Genomic DNA, 17,747 nt, shown 5'->3' on the forward strand with positions numbered 1-17,747 from the left:
GTATGCCCGGAAATAACCTAAAATAGACTGAAGGTATTTTAATGAAACTACACAACTATAAGATATCAGCGGAAGGAGTTTCTGTGTATGTTACTTCATAAAGTTAAACTTTTAAAGTTACATGCCTACAGATGAGCCACCTAAGTCATGATCAAAATAGAGTGAAAAGAGGATCTACTAAGATTGTATGAAAAATACAATGAATTTTAAATTCAAGTAATAATTGACACATTATGTGCGATTAAGGACTGATTTTGCAGCATTTACTAGCAATTTATTTTACTGTGTTACTAAAGCAGAATGGGCTACTTCTTCTTGTTTTTAACTATTTTTGTAAATAACAACTCTGTATATTTCAAAATACTTTTAAATTGAATCTACATTTTCTAAAAATGTTCAATGAAAAAGTAGTCCTGATGCATGCTGCTTTAATAAAATATAAGCAAACCGGAAGTAAAGAGAAATCTAACATATTTCAGGAGACTGCGATAAAGGCTGGAGGGGACAATATAGTTCCTGTTATTATCTTAATGAATACAATATGAATTGGACAGATGCTAAGGTAAGAGCAATTATGTTATATTTTGCTGCAGTATTTATCAGGATATTTTTCTACCGCGTGACTAACGCAAACAGGACTTTTTTTGCATATCTAATTAAACCCTTTTTATAATTCATGGGCTTTATAATTGTCGTTTGACATGTGTTAACTACTTTAGTTGTTCACTTCACAGTTCGTATTTATTTCATTTATTTTTTAGAAACATAAACGAACTAGTGAAGCTAGTATTTCATTCTTTTTATAGATCCGTAAGAAGTTTATGTACTTGCAAAGTCTAAATTTACCTTATTGTTAATGCAGTTTCTTTTCTGTGTCAAAGATATTATCGCTGAAGTCTGCATTAACAAATAACAGTTTGGTTCTTTGTAATAGAAATTCATATCTATACACCCTGTAAGGAAAATAATTACAGATCCTGTATGTTATGATCAAAGTGGTTAACCACACTAAGTGAAATTATATATATATATGTAAGAATAATAATGCAAATAAATCAATTTTCAAACATCGAAGAATATGTAAAATATGTACTAGATATGTACTGCAAAACTTTTTTCATATTATATGTACACATTAAAATATATGCATATATTTTTATTGTAAAATTTGACTTACACTTTATAGAAAATAAATATCTAATTACCTACCTTTATTTACATGAAATGTTAAATTCGGTAATATCTTTATACATAATGCTTTTTGGAACCTACAATATTGATAAATCTTAATTCGAGCATCATATATATGATTTAAAACCATAAAAAAATGTGTTACCGGATCTTTAAAGAAATGTAGTCTGTATGTTTTTTTTCTTTAACAAAGAATTGGTGTTTGGAGAGGAGCAGTTATCTGGTAGAGGTTGAAAGTGATCTTGAAAACAGGTTCCTACAGAAAATTGCTTCTGAAGCTGGATACAAGTGTTAGTTGTCTTTTCACTAGATGCTGAAATCACTTCCGCTGCTTTTAACGTGATATTATGCCTAACATAGCGTGCTGCTCTAATTGTACAATAAGATCTGTTTTAGATGTAACCCCGTATAAATGTAAAGTGTGAAAACAATGCTGTTAGAAATTATCAACAACACTAATGATATTATCATTATTATAATTATTATTATTATTATTATTATTATTATTATTAATATTATTATTATCATTACTATAATTATTATTATTATTATTATCATTATTATTATGATTTATTATTATTATTATTATTATTATCATTATTATTATTATTAATATTATTACTATTACTATTATCATTATTATTATTATTATTATTTTTATTTTCATTATTATTATTATTATTATTTATTTCATTTTTGCATTTGTGAGAATAAAACTTGATAAAATTTTAATCGTTTTAAACATTTAAAACCCGGTTACAATCACATAGAAACAACAAATTAAAACAGACATACCAAATAGTTCTTTAGAAATAAGTACATGTTTATATTTATTTTTATTGGTACAAAATAGTTTTAGTAATAAATTGACACAATTTGTGAATAGTCAAAATATTTTATTCACTTAAGTTGAAATCGTGAATCCGTGTATTCCGTTTGTTGAACATTTGAATTTACAAAGTTAAAATTGTGAATTTCGGAAGATGAAAAGTAAAAATCGTGAATTCGTGAATTTCGTATGTTGAACAAGTGAATTCACGAGTTTAAAATTGTGAATTCAGGATTATGAAATCGGGAAATCGTGAAGTTAAAATGGTGAATTCCGTATTTTGAAAACGTGAATTAACAAAGTTGACATTATAAATTCACAAAGACGAAACTGTGAATTCATGAAGCTGAAATCTCGAATTTCATATGTTGAGAACGTGAATTCACACAGGTAAAACTGTGAATTCACGAAGCTGAAATCGAAATTCATGAAGTTGAAATCGTGTATTTCATATGTTGGGAATGTGAATTTATGAAGTTGAAATTGTGAATTAACGAAGTAAAAATTGTGAATTCACAAATAATAAATCAAGAATTCATGAAGTTGAACTGTGCAATGCAATAAGATAACGAGTCTAAGTTTATCATTTCTCGTGTTATTTAACGTTTCCAGAGTTCACTTTGACGAATTGTTACGAAATCTTAACGCTCTACCATGACCCACGTGGGTCAAGGTAGGAAACCACCATTTTATTCTTTGTAAGGCGAAATGCTTTGTTCCTGTGACTGCCTAGTGTACTCATTTTGAGGACATTAATAGAGTAATGAATGCAAAATTCAAAACGAAGAAATGAAAATTTTGCCTGGGTCTCCCTTGAATGCCACATTCATTGCTTTCAGGCTACTACTACATTGGTTTAAAAAGACGTTATGCCGATAAGACATGGAAATGGATCACCAGTGGGAACTCTGTTAATTACAGTTCGTGGTATAAAAATCAACCAGATGAAGACGGCCGGTGTGGACAGTATACCAGTGACTGGTACAAATGGAACAATATCCCGTGTGACAGAAAACATTGCTTCATCTGCGAAAGAACTGGTAAAATTTGTGAGGTTAAAAGTCAAATTGTAGAAGATTTGTTGTGTAGTTTTTGTCGTAGTAGAAATCAAAATTTAATCTTTGTAAGAATTTCAAATTTTATAGACCTTTTTTTCAAAAAATTATAAATTGATATAATTTATTGTATTTATTGTAGATAGTTGTAAACCCAGTCCATGTTTGAATAAGGGGACATGTGTGCAGCAACTTATGAAATATAAATGTGAATGTCTGCCAGGATTTTCTGGTAAAAACTGCGAGGAAGGTATCTAACAGTTATTACTATATCTTTAATGAAGCTACAATAGCTTTCTTTTTCAGGCATTCCTGCCAAAAGAACTTTTAATAATAAGCGCTGTTAAATGCTAGAATAGTAGAAACTTTACAGATAAGCCGTTCTATGCTCTCCTATGATCAAATGTTTTTTTTCTACATCTGAAGCAATGGACCTATCCAGTGCAGTTTTATGCAGTAAAGAATGGTTAACTGGCTATCCAATTGCATGTTACTGTGGGATAACACATAGTTACACATGTGATAACACATAGGATCACATGTGATAACACATAGAAACAGACGCGAAAACACATATGAACACATGTGATAACACATATGAACACACGGGATAACACATAGGAACACATCTGACAACACATACAGACACATGTGATAACACATATGCACACATGTGATAACACATAGGAACACATGAGATACTGTTTTTAGCAGTTGACCGAGTAACTAATATAAAAGGCGGCTTCAAATAAACTCCGAGTTTAAAAACTTGAAAGAACCATTGGATAGCCAACAGTCAATTTACATTGTACTGTTAAAGTAAATACTGGAAAAATCCATTCTGATAAACCTTTAATTTTACTCATGCCTTTTTTCAGAATAACGAGTAAGGTAATATTTAAAATGCAAGTAATTTATATTGTTTTGATAAGCTACTCTTTTCTAAAAATCTCTAAATTGACAAACATAATCCATCCATCCATCCATTTCTTTATTATTTATTTATTCATTTATTCACTTATTTAATATTTATTATTTATTTATTGTGTGACATGATGGGGCAAAAAAAAATCCTTATATATGTACTAAATAATAAATAATAATTTCAATTGTGCAAGACGAACGACATATAAAAAAAAAAGGGTGTTTTTTCCAAATAACAAATCGAGTTTTTTAGGCTTTCAAAGGGGAGTCCCTTTGAAAAATTTTTACAGCCTCCGGTTCCTTTAAAAATTCCTTTACACTTTCAGTCAAGTAATGGTCGAATAAAATTTATTTCTTTGTTTGTTATTTTTGATGTTTTTGGTGTTTTTTGTTTATTTCAAAAAATTATGAATTGATACAGTGGCATTTATTGTAGATAGTTGTTCACCCAGCCCATGTTTGAATGAAGGGAAATGTGTGCATGAACTGGTAAACTATACGTGTAAATGTCCGCCAGGATTTTCTGGTGAAAACTGCGAGAAAGGTATCGTACAGTTTTTACCCCATCTTTAATAATAAAGTTTTGATAAGCTACTCTTTTCTAAAAATATCTAAATTGACAAACATAATCAACCCATCCATCCGATAAATAATGATTTTAATTGTGCAAGGTGAAAAACAAATAAATGAAAAATAAGCGTTTAAACTTTTTGACTCAAATTGAGCATAGTCTAAAGGTTTCACATACAATTTGTTTAACATATTGATTGATTTTGTGTATAAATCATTATTATTATTTGTTGTGTAGTATTGCAGTTGTAGATACAGAAATGTAATGTTGTAAGAATTTCACATTTTAAAGACCCCAGCGAAATTCCTTTGAAACAGATATAACGCTCCGAAGATTAACTTCAATAAACATCAGTCAAGTAATTGTCGAATAAAATTTGTTGGATCTTTTTCTTTCTTTTTTCTCAAACAATTATGAATTGATAAAATGGCCTTTATTGTAGACATTTGTTCACCCAACCCATGTTTAAATAGCGGGACATGTGTGCAGGAACTGGTGGACTATACATGTGGGTGTCCGCCAGGATTTTCAGGTGAAAACTGCGAGAAAGGTATCTAACAGTTGTTATCCCATCTTTAATTAAGCTAAAATAGTTTTCTTTTTCAGGAATTACTGTCAAAAGAGCTTTGAATAAAAAGCGTTGTTAAACGCTAGAGAAGTGTAAACTTTAAAGACAAGCTGTTTGATGTCCTCCTACGATTTCTCAAAATGTTTGGTCCCTACACGTGTAGTAATGTACCTGTCCAGTGCAGTTTTATGCAAGACAGAATGGGTCACTGGCTATCCAATTGCATGTTACAGTGGGATAACACATACAGACACATGTGATAACACATAGGAACATATTTGATACTGTTTGTGAGCAGTTGACCTAGTAATTAATATAAAATGCGGGGTCAAATATGTTTGCATTTTCAAATTTGAAATGTCCAATGGATAGCCAATTATTCAAATTACATTGTGCTATTATAATTAAAGAAAATACTCGGAAATTCAATTCCAATAAACGTTTCATTTAAGCCATGCCTTTTCTAAGAATAACGAGTATTGTAATATTTCAAATGTAATTCATTTATATAGTTTTGGATAAGGTAACCTTTTATAAAAATCTCTAAATTTACAAACATTATTCATTTATCATCCATCCATCCACCCATTCATCCGATGGATAATAATTTTAATTGTGCAAGACTAAAGACAAATAGAAAAATAAGCGTAACAACTCTCTTTTTTAACTCAAATCGAGCTAAGCCTATAAGTTTCACATACAAAAGTCTTTCATATTGATTGATTAAGTGTATTTATCATTATTATTTGTTGTGTAGTTGTGTTGAAGTAAATACCAAAATTTAATCTTTGTAAGAATTTCACATTTATAGACATCAGCGGAGTTCCTTTGATAGAGTTAACAGCCCCGTTGCTTGATTTCAATAAACATCAGTCAAGTAATTGTCGAATAAAATTTGTTTATTTATTTATTTATTTATTTTCTTTAAAGATTTATCAATTGATAAAATGGCATTTATTGTAGACGTTTGTTCACCCAATCCATGTTTGAATAACGGGAAATGTGTGCAGGAAAAGGTGAACTATACATGTGAATGTCCGCCAGGATTTTCTGGTGAAAACTGCGAGAAAGGTATCTAACAGTTATTAGCAAATCAGTCAATTTAGATTGTACAATAAATACTGGAAAATTCCATTTTGATAAACGTTTAATTTTACTCATGCCTTTTTTCAGAATAACGCGTATGGTTATATTTTAAATGCAAGAAATTTATATCGTTTTCAAAAACATCTCTAAATTTTAAAACATAATCAATCCATCCATCCATCCATTTATTTATTCATTCTTTCATTCATTTATTCATAAATGTCATGAAGGCGCAAAAATAGTTGTCCTAATTAATGTAATAAATGATGAATGATAATTTTATTTGTCAAAAACGAACGATATATTAAAAAATGGGCGTTAAAACTAGTAACTCAAATCGAGCTTAACCTATAAGTTTCACATAATTATGTTTTACATATTGACTAATTTTATGTAATAATAATTATTATTATTCTTTGTTGTGTAGTTTTGCGTACAAGATACCAAAATTTAATCTTGTAAGAATTTCACATTTAATAGACCTCAGCCGAGTCTCATTGAAACAGATATACAACTCCGTAGATAAACTTCAATACACATCAGTCAAATAATGGTCGAATAAAATGTGTTTGTTTGATTTTTTTCTTTCAAAAAATTATAAATTGATAAAATTGCCTTTATTGTAGACAGCTGTTCACCCAACCCATGTTTGAATAACGGGAAATGTGTGCAGGAACTGGTGGACTATACATGTGAATGTCCGCCAGGATTTTTTGGTGAAAACTGCGAGAAAGGTATTTAACATTTATTATCCCATCTTTAATTAAGCTAAAAAATATTTCTTTTTCAGGAATTCCTGCCACAAGAACTTTGAATAATAAGCGCTATTAAATGCTAGAAAAGTGTTAACTTTTAAGACAAGCTGTTTGATTTCCTTCTTCGATATTTCCAAATGTTTGGTCCCTACATGTGTAGCAATACTAGCAATGGACCTATCCAGTGCAGTTACATGCAAGAAAGAATGGGTCAATGGCTATCCAATTGCATGTTACTGTGGGATAACTCAATATGAGCACATGTGATAAGACATAGGCACATATTTGATACTGTTTTTGAGCAGTTGACCTAAAAACTAGTATAAAATGTGTGGTCAAATATGTTTGCAGTTTAACATTTGAAATGTCAAATGGATAGCCAATTAGTCAAATTACATTGATCTATAATAATTAGAGGAAATACGGGAAAATTCAATTGGAATAAACGTTTAATTTAAGTCATGCCTTTTCAGAATAACAAGTATTGTAATATATAAAATACAATTAATTTATATAGTTTTGATAAGCTACCATTTTCTAAAAATCTCTCAATTGACAAAACATAATCCATCCATCCATCCATCCATCCATCCATCCGATCAGTAATAATTATAAAATGTTGCAAGACGAAAGATAAATGAAAAAAAAATCGTTAAAACCTTTTTTTAACTCAAATCGAATCTAGCCTATAGGTTTCACATAAAAATGATTTACTTATTGATTGATTAAGTGTACTTATCACTACTATTTGTTATGTAGTTTTGTCGAGGTAGATAACAAACTTTAATCTTTGTAAGAATTTCACATTTTATAGACCTCAGCAAAGTTACTTTGAAACAGATATACAGCTCCGTGGATGATTTCAATAACCATCAGTCAAATATTTGTCGAATAAAATTTGTTTCATCTTTTTTTTTTTTTTCAAAAAATTATAAATTGATATAATGGCCTTTATTGTAGACAGCTGTTCACCCAACCCATGTTTGAATAACGGGACATGTGTACAGGAACTGGAGGACTATACATGTGAATGTCCGCCAGGATTTTCTGGTGAAAACTGCGAGAAAGGTATCTAACAGTTATTATCCCATCTTTAATTAAGCTAAACTAGCTTTCTTTTCCAGGAATTACTCTCAAAACAGTTTTGAATAATAAGCGATGTTTAAAGCTAGAAAAGTGTTAACTTTAAAGACAAACTGTTTGATGCCCTCCTATGATTCTACCAAAAGTTTGGTCCCTACATGTGTAGCAATGGACCTATCCAGTGAAGTTTTATGCAAGAAAGAATGGGTAACTGGCTGTCCAATTGCTTCAGTGGGATAACACATAGAAACACATGTGAAAACACATAGGAACATATTTGATACTGTTTTTGAGCAGTTGATCAAGTAATTGATATAAAATGTGGGGTCAAATATGTTAGCATTTTCAAATTTGAAATGTCCAATGGATAGTCATTTATTCAAATTACACTGTGCTATAATAATAATTTAAGAAAATACTGGGAAATTCTATTCCAATCAACGTATAATTTAAGTCATGCTTTTTTCAGAATAACGAGTTTTGATATATTTAAAATGCAATTCATTTATATAGATTTGATAAGCTACCCTTAAAAATCTTTAAATTGACAAACATAATTCATCCATCCATCCATCCATCCGATGAATAATAATTTTAATTGTGCAAGACAAATAGAAAAATAAGCCTTAAAACTTTGTTTAACTCAAATCGAGCTTAGCCTATAAGTTTCAAATAAAAACGTTTTACATATTGATTCATTGAGTGTACTTATCATTATCATTTGTTGCGTAGTTTTGTCGAGAAAGATACCAACATTTAATCTTTGTAAGAATTTCACATTATATAGACCTTCTTTGATACAGATGGAGCTCAGTAGATTGATTTCAATAAAGATCAGTCAAGTTATGGTCGAATAAAATTTGTTGGATGTTTATTTTTTTTTTTTCTTCAAAAATTTATAAAATCATAAAATGGCCTTTATTGTAGACGTTTGTTCACCCAACCCATGTTTGAATAACGGGACATGTGTGCAGGAAAAGGTGAACTATACATGTGAATGTCAGCCTGGATTTTCTGGTGAAAATTGCGAGAAAGGTATCTAACAGTAGTTAGCAAATCAGTCAATTTAGATTGTACAATAAATACTAGAAAAATCCATTTCGATATACTTTTAATTTTACTCATGCCTTTTTCAAAATAACGCGTATGGTTATATTTTAAATGCAAGAAATTTATATCGTTTTCAAAAACATCTCTAAATTTTCAAACATAATCCATCCATCCATCCATCCATCCACTTATTTATTCATCCTTTCATTTATTTATTCATAAATTCATTTATTTTTTATTTATGCATTTTTTCATTTATTTATGTTTGACAAGATGGTGCAAAAATAGTTGTCCTAATTAATGTAATAAATGATGAATGATAACTGTATTTGTCAAAAACGAACGATATGTTAGAAAATTGGCGTTAAAATTTTTAACTCAAATCGAGCTTAACCTATAAGTTTCACATAATTATGTTTTACATATTGACTTATTTTATGTACTAATAATTATTATTATTCTTTCTAGTGTAGTTTTGTCATATTAGATACCAAAATTTAATCTTGTAAGAATTTCACATTTAATAGACCTCAGCTGAGTCTCATTGAAACAGATATACAACTCTGTAGATTAACTTCAATACACATCAGTCAAGTAATGGTCGAATAAAACTTGTTTTGTTTGATTTTTTTTTCAAAAAGTTATAAATTAATAAAATGGCCTTTATTGTAGACAGCTGTTCACCCAACACATGTTTGAATGAAGGGAAATGTGTTCCGGAACTGGTGAACTATAAATGTGAATGTTTGCCAGGATTTTCTGGTGAAAACTGTGAGAAAGGTATCTTACATTTATTATTCCATCTTTAATGAAGTTTCCATACCTTTCTTTCTTTAAGGAACTCCCGCCATATGAGCTTTTAATAATTTGCGCTGTTAAACGCTAGAATAGTAGAAACTTTACAGACAAGCTGTTTTATGCTACCAAATGTTTAGTCCCTACATGTGTAGCAATGGACCTATCCAGTGAAGAGTTATGCAAGAAAGAATGGGTAACTGGCTATCCAATAACTACAGTGTGATAACACATATGAACACATGTGATAACACATAGGAACACATGTGATACTGTTTATGAAAAGTTGACCTAGTTACTAATATAAAAGTCGCGTTCAAATACTTTCACAGTTTAAAACTTGAAAGGTACATTGGATAGCCAATTAGTCAATTTACATTGTACTGTTAAAGTAAATAATACTAGACAATTCCATTCCAATAAACGTTTAATTTTACTTATGCCTTTTACAGAATAACAATTATTTAATATACCAAATGCAAGTAATTTGTATCGTTTTGATAAGCTACTCTTTTCAAAAAATCTACAATTTACATCCATCCATCCATCCATCCATCCATCCATCCATCCATCCATCCATCCATCCATTTATTTATTCCTTTATTTATTTATTCATGTATTTATTACCTCACCAGAGCCGAAGGCTCAGGGTGAGCTATTAGTATCAAAGGGGATGCTCCGTCGCCCGTCGTCGTGCGTCAACAATCGTCTTCTTCTCTGAAACTACGAAGCAGATTTACTTCAAATTTGGTCTGTATCATTCTTGTGACAGTCACACTTGAATTTGCTCATGTCATTCCAATTGGCCACTTTTAGGGGTCAGCAGAGCTAAAAATAGAAAAACCTTTAAACATCCTTTTCAACAGAACTAATTGATGGGTGATCACCAAACTTTGTCTGTAGCATTCTTGGGTAGTCGGTAGTCTTTTATCAAGTTTGCTCATATTAATTTGATTGGCCACTTTTATGGGCCTCTAGGGCTAAACATAGAAAAACCTTTAAACACCATCTTCTTCAGAACTAAGTGATTGATGATCACCAAACTTTGTCTGTAGCATTCTTGGGTAGACTTTTTTCAAGTTTGCTCATATGAATTTTATTGGCCCCTTTTAGGGGCCGCTAAAGCTAAAAATAGAAAAACCTTTAAACGTCTATTTCTACAGAACTAATTGATGTATGACCACCAAAGTTTGTCTGTAGCATTCTTAGGAAGTAGTTTGCTAATATTATTTTGATTGGCCCCTTTTAGGGGTCTCTAGCGCTAAAAATAGAAAAAAATTTAAACATCTTCTCTTACAGAACGTATTGATGGATTATCACCAAACTTTGTCTGTAGCATTTTCATGTAGTCTTTTATCAAGTTTGCTCATATTTATTTGATTAGCCCTGTTTAAGCTAAAGCTTAAATGCCCCAGGTCATGGCGTTTCCTCAAATCATTGTTTAAGCATATTCTATGCTCAAATTTGATAAAAAAAATCCAACACTGAAAAGCAGTTGTGTCTGGTAAGCAACTCAGTGCCATCATGGCCCTCTTGTTTATTTATTTATTTATTCATTTATTTATCTATTAATTCATTGTTGACAAGATGGGGCAAAACATATTTGTCCTAATTAATGTAAAAAATAATGAATAATGATTTTAACTGTGCAAGATGAACAACATATAAAAATAAGCGTTAAAACTGTTTAACTTAAATGCAGCTTAGCCTATAGGTTTCATATACAAATGTTTAATATATTGATTGATTTAGTGTATTTATCATTATAATTATTATTTGTTGTGTAGTTTTGCTGTAGTAGATACCGAAATTTAATCTTTGTAAGAATTTCAAATTTGATAGACTTCAGCGTCGTTCTCATAAAACAGATATACAGCTCCGCTCGATTAATTGCCATACACATCAGTTAAGTAATGGTGAAATAAATGTGTTTGTTTGTTTGATGTTATTTTTTTCTTCAAAAATTTATATATATATATATAAAATGGTCTTATTGTAGACAGTTGTTCACCTAACCCATGCTTGAATGAAGGGATATGTGTGCAGGAACTGGTGAACTATACATGTGAATGTCCGCCTGGATTTTCTGGTAAAAACTGCAAGAAAGGTATCTAACAGTCATAACTGCATCTTCAATAAAGCTACCATAGCTTTCATTTTCAGGAACTACTGTCAAAGGACCTTTAAATATTAAGCACTGTAAAACGCTAAAATAGTATTAACTTTAAAGACAAGCTTTTCGATGCTCTCCTATGATCATAACAAATGTTAGCTCCCAATCTGATTGAAATCGGCTCTTAATCACGCTCCACGTTTGGATATGAGCATGACAATGTACGATATTATTTCTGGTGACTATTTACACAGCCAATAATGAGTTTTTATAACTTTGAAAGCGATTTGGTTAATGATTTTAACCCTGGGAAAACCAATACTGAGTAGGTTATATTCAATATTTTGAAAACAAAAATGGCGTTGTCAATATGGCCGACAGGTGAACAGGCAAAGCAATCTTGTCTATTAAAATTGACTCTATTTTGTCAAGTAATATGTTCAAAATTACTTCCAACATTTTTTTTTACTACAAATCAACATTTTCCACGTACAAAGGTATTTTGATACTTCTTCTTATGCCTATGTAAAAACCGGTTTGATTCCTAGGCTAAAAATAACTTTCACGGAAAACCCTATTATCAAGAAGACGAAACATGTACCGTCGTCATCAGATCTACATAAAAGAAATAAGAAGATCTGAACTTAAGTCAGATTGTATTAGGTCCCTATATGTGAAGCAATAGATCTATCCAGTGCAGTTTTATGCAACAGAATTGGTACTTGACTATCCAATTGCTACAGTGAGATAATGCATAGGAACAAATGTGATAACACATAGGAACACATGTGATAACACATAGGAAAATAAGTGATTATGTTTATGACCAGTTGACCTAGAAACTAATATATAAGGTTGGGTCAAATATTTTCGCAGTTTAAAACTTGAAAGGTCCATTGGATAGCCAATCAGTCAATTTACATTGTACTGTTTAAGTAAATACTGGAAAATTCCATTCCGATTAAAGTTTTATTTTTCTCATGCCCTTTTTAGAATAACGAGGATGGTAGTATCTTAAATCCATGTTAATTTGGTGTAATTAGCAATTTTTACCATACAATTTTAAATGCTATTTACCTGTTTATCACATCCTAATTACGCTGACAAATTAATCGTTTCTCACACCATAGCTGCTTAGATTAATTAGCCAGAAGTGGTTTAAACTGATCATGTTGACGCTTGAATGCTAAAGATACATCGTAAAGCAAGCGTCTCATCAATCGATATATATTAATGACCTTATTTGACCCGGTGTATTTGTTTACGCCAGAGGGAAGATTACAACAATTAATGGGGGGGGGGGGCAAAAAACACAAAGTGTTGTCTGGCCATTATGTTGCATGGTCGTAAAACAGGTTATTGATTTGATAAGAAATACACACAAATGTCTGACAGAAGTGGTCGTTATGCCGGATTAGAGACGTGGTCGGTATACTGGTCATTTTTCTCAATGAATAAAGAAGGCAAATATTTTTTACTTTTAAAAGGTACCCGTAACAGCGGCGTGGTCCTATTTGTGGCGTGGTCGTTAGGTGGTATTTTACTGTAATTTATATCGTTTTGATATGATTTTGGTATCGGTTGGAAATTTTATATACCAATCGATTTATCTTAAATAAATAAACTTCCTTGAAATACAATTACGTATAACTAGTTCTCTTTTTATGACCTGTACCTATATACCTTCAATTATTTGATGAATTTAAGTATCGAATATTAATGATTAAATTATTGGAAAAAATGTCAACAATGGGCACAATTTTCATTAATATTTGGATATTCTTACGAAATATTTCTGAAAATGTTGATACAGTTTTAAAGTGATATTGTATGAAAACATACCTGCATTTGATAAAACACAGCAATTTTTTTCAAGAACACTTTATTACCTGCTATATATTTATTTGTAATTTTGTTTCATGCACTTACCAACAACATCTAAATATAAGTTTTCTTCGGTTTGTTGCCACGTATGATACTGACTATTGTCAAAACAAATACTGATCATCTATATTAAACCAATTGCCGTTTATTAAAAAATCGATACTTATCAGAATTGACTTCAAAACATGATTGTTGTCTGAACAGTATTGATGCATTTTTGTAAAAAAAAAAACTATTAAAACTATTAGTGACAATGAATACAAATTACGCAAGAATGAATACCATTTCAGTGGTTCTGGATTGTGAGCTAAGCCCCTGTCGGAATGGAGGCACCTGTATTCAGGAATTGGACTCTGACCTTTGCGTGTGCAAACCGGGGTTTACTGGTGCCAACTGTGAATACGGTACGTTTTTTTGCCTATAACTCATGAATATATTTTTTTAATTATTCTACGATAGTTTATAAAATTCACATTTATTGAAAAAGAGGAATAAAACATACTTAAGTCCTACGACAAGTAACAGCAATGTCTAAGGCTTAGATGACCCTTTGGGTCACTATCGGCCCAGTCTCATGGAGTCAATTTATTCATACCGACTTATATATGGTAGGAAAATACATTCAATGCTTATTGTGCGGGCGTTAGCCATTGTATTTAAGACATGTATCTTGTTTATTGATATGCTTTGTACAACAGTCAGTCTTGTTTGACAAGTTTTAGTGAGAAAAACGACGTATTTCTTAGGAGCCCAAAAAATAATCTTTTAAAAAATGAATTTCATGTCAAATCGTTTATCAAACAATTACGGGCATGCTTGTCAATTAAATGAAGTGAATCGTGCTTCTTCAAAAAGATCCCTTTGACCGACAGTGATTTGTTTTCTTGCAAAGCTCAAATCTTTTACCTGGAATGACGTGGACATTGCAATATTATTATGTCAAATCTCCTGATTATCATTACTTTTCTGTGCTGCAAAATGAAAAAAATAAGGAAGTATAAGAAAAGTTGCATAATTACGCTTATATAAGTATATTTATAAATCTGAAACTGTTATGTTTGAAAGGCGAATGTACCACGGATCTGTGCCACAATGGAGGAACATGCATTTCAACAGTGGGTAACTACACATGCGCATGCGCGGATGGATATACCGGGAACACGTGTGAAACACGTAAATATCTAAAATATAATAAAATATACTCACAAAAAATGTATGCATCTGTAGAACATAAGAAAAGAAAGGAATAATAAAACATTATTGACATATTTTTTTTTTCTGTTCCTAATACAACTATCATATGCATGCCCAAATAGTTCAATTTATCATGCGCGAGTTATCCAGAATGTAAAAAATCCCATGATCGGTACAATACCGAAGCATGATGGCTTGATTGGTCGGATTGCAGAATCAAGAAGCGTTATTGAATCATATGCCCCCATTGTTACTTGCGCGTGAACATGCAAAATATCAATGATTGATTTATTCAATCTGCAGTTCAAATGGATTAAAAATGCATGGATTGTCTTTGTTAAACGACAGATGCGTTCGTGTGAAAATAGATAGAAAACAACATCGTTTAAGTTCCCTAAAGTCAGAAATATATATGTATGGTTTGGACATAACTCGCACAAGTAGCTTATTCAAAACAAATATGACATGGAGTGAAACACATTTGTTCTCTGTTTCATAGTACAGCTACAATTAACATTATTGCCATGTTTTACTTTTTTTCGAAACTTTACTTAAATAACATAGTTGACAAATTCATGGAACCATATCATGGAATGATAATGGATGAAATATATTTCTGCTTATTTTCAGGGATAGATCATTGCTCATCCGACCCATGTAAGAATAATGGTACTTGTTTAAGTGGTAACAGTGGGTTTGAATGCGCATGCGTAACCGGCTATGAAGGCACCCTGTGTACCAACAGTGCTGGTATAGGTACGTTATCATTTTAATTTTACATTTAAAGGTAAAGATTTTCATTTTCTGTTCAAACAGTCTGCGTACTGCTATTTTGTTTAAACAATATGCTATTAATAAAATTAATTAATACAATTTAATTACTAGGTTTTATGGATTGTGTAGGAATGTTTATAGACCCTTAAAGACACACACAATATTTTCTTTATGAAACCACAACATCCTCTCTCTACGTAAATGTTATTTGTAACAAAGTTTATTTTATATAAATATTTTGTGAATTTAAATCGCTTCAACCAGTGCGTAATATCATTCAAATTGTGTCAGCTTTGTTTGTTGTTGATGTTTCTTTCTTTCTTCTTTTTTAATGCCTGATATTTTATCATTTCAGTGTGTTGCTTTCAAGGAGTGTTATTGGCCCTTGTTATAAAGACAGTGTTGCAAAATTACATATAAAGACAGTGTTGCATATTACATTTAAAGAGTGTGTTGCAAAATTACTCACGCTTATCTAATTAATAAAGAGGCTAGGAAATTTACTCAATGCTTTACAAGATGTACATTATACTTTCAACATATCTCTTTTGCAGGAAATCAGTGACATTAGTACATATTTTTATTCATGTGATTTAAAAATTTAACGTATCAAATATTGTTTTAACAATGGATGTTTTATATGAATATTTTTTCAACAATACAATCCAATTAAAAAAATTATTTGTAATAATCAGCATAAAAGATGCCTTTGGCAAAGGTTGACAAACTAAAATATATACAAAATCACGCATGCATCAAAAGATATATAATTGTTCCATATCTGTTAAATGATTGCAAATCTGATGTAGAGAAACAGTCAATAATATGACATGCTTTAACTTACATATTTATTTAATTTATTTTTTAAATATGCTTCATTAAAAAAGTTCTATATAATCAGTTAAATTGATTGTTTTCTACTTGACATTAAGCTATAAGATTTAGGTAGGGATGGCCATGATGTGTTTGGCAAATATTTCAGAATAATGTGTACAGATTAAAAGAAAATAGTACTCGCTTTCAACTACATGCATTATACAATGTTTACATAATCTATCCTCTCTATCTACACCTCGATAACGGGCCGGTTTCTAGAGCTAGATTATGACTGCTTAACCTAACGGATGCAAACAGTTTCACTAATTTGTCTCTTTTATTAAGATATTCCACTGATTCAATTACAGTTTTGAATTGAACATAATAAGATAAAGTCGGCAAATTATTGATTGAAGAATGCCAATGTTGGATAAATTGATCTCTCAATCTTCGTGACAAAGTAGGAATATAGTTTACATGTAGATTAAAATTATCCAATATATCATTTAAACCAAGATTATACAATAGCCTTTTTACAGAGAGAGCCCAATTTTGACCATTATTAATATAACACTCAATAGAAAATAACGTGTACATTAATGAATATGAATTTTATTTAAATTTAGTGTAATATTTTAGAGATTTTTCTTGGCAAATAACCAATAAGGGAAATTTTTTTAATTCACCTAAAACAGCGTAATTTGGATTCTGCGATTTCACACCTAATATGGTTTTGTAAAATTCTATGTGAATCTTAATCTCTTTAGGACAAAATATTCCCCATGCCTCCGCAGAATAAAGCAGAATTGGTGTATGCATGCATTCTTGTAAAATGACTTAACAAATTGTACATTGCCTTAATCCATTACCAGATACACACGCCTTCTAACGTCTTTTACACCAACCCCCTTTTTGTTGTCTCAAATGGTAAAAAATGCCTAATTTAGGCTCCAAACACTTGTTTTTGTTTGAGAAATATTGTTTGAAAAAGTGAGCACGTTTTTTGCGCCGCCCCCTATCCAAGAGATACATCAGGGGGCTGTCAGAAGAGAGAGATGT

General features: G+C 30.8%; 1 protein-coding gene across 1 annotated transcript; it reads left to right on the plus strand.

The window, feature by feature from the left end:
* The first annotated feature begins 485 nt into the window (after positions 1-485).
* Positions 486-16,305, plus strand: LOC132721016 (fibropellin-1-like). Its single transcript, XM_060705264.1, has 11 exons — positions 486-562; positions 1,385-1,481; positions 2,860-3,060; positions 3,218-3,325; positions 4,436-4,543; positions 5,013-5,120; positions 6,102-6,209; positions 14,195-14,308; positions 14,970-15,077; positions 15,729-15,854; positions 16,228-16,305. The coding sequence occupies exons 1-11, from the start codon at positions 542-544 to the stop codon at positions 16,290-16,292; spliced, it is 1,164 nt and encodes a 387-aa protein (XP_060561247.1). The 5' UTR covers positions 486-541; the 3' UTR covers positions 16,293-16,305.
* Positions 16,306-17,747: the final 1,442 nt, after the last annotated feature.

The sequence above is a fragment of the Ruditapes philippinarum genome, unplaced genomic scaffold (genome assembly GCF_026571515.1).
Source record: "Ruditapes philippinarum isolate M1 unplaced genomic scaffold, ASM2657151v2 ctg1178_1_1_1_1, whole genome shotgun sequence".
Taxonomy (NCBI): Eukaryota; Metazoa; Mollusca; class Bivalvia; order Venerida; family Veneridae; genus Ruditapes; species Ruditapes philippinarum.

What these genes read in the sequence shown, in the direction of transcription:
- LOC132721016 (XM_060705264.1), top strand. Translation starts at nt 542, where the DNA reads ATGAATTGGACAGATGCTAAG. An exon ending in CTTCATCTGCGAAAGAACTG is followed by an intron (nt 3,061 to 3,217) that starts GTAAAATTTGTG and finishes TATTTATTGTAG; the next exon opens with ATAGTTGTAAACCCAGTCCA. An exon ending in TGGTAAAAACTGCGAGGAAG is followed by an intron (nt 3,326 to 4,435) that starts GTATCTAACAGT and finishes CATTTATTGTAG; the next exon opens with ATAGTTGTTCACCCAGCCCA.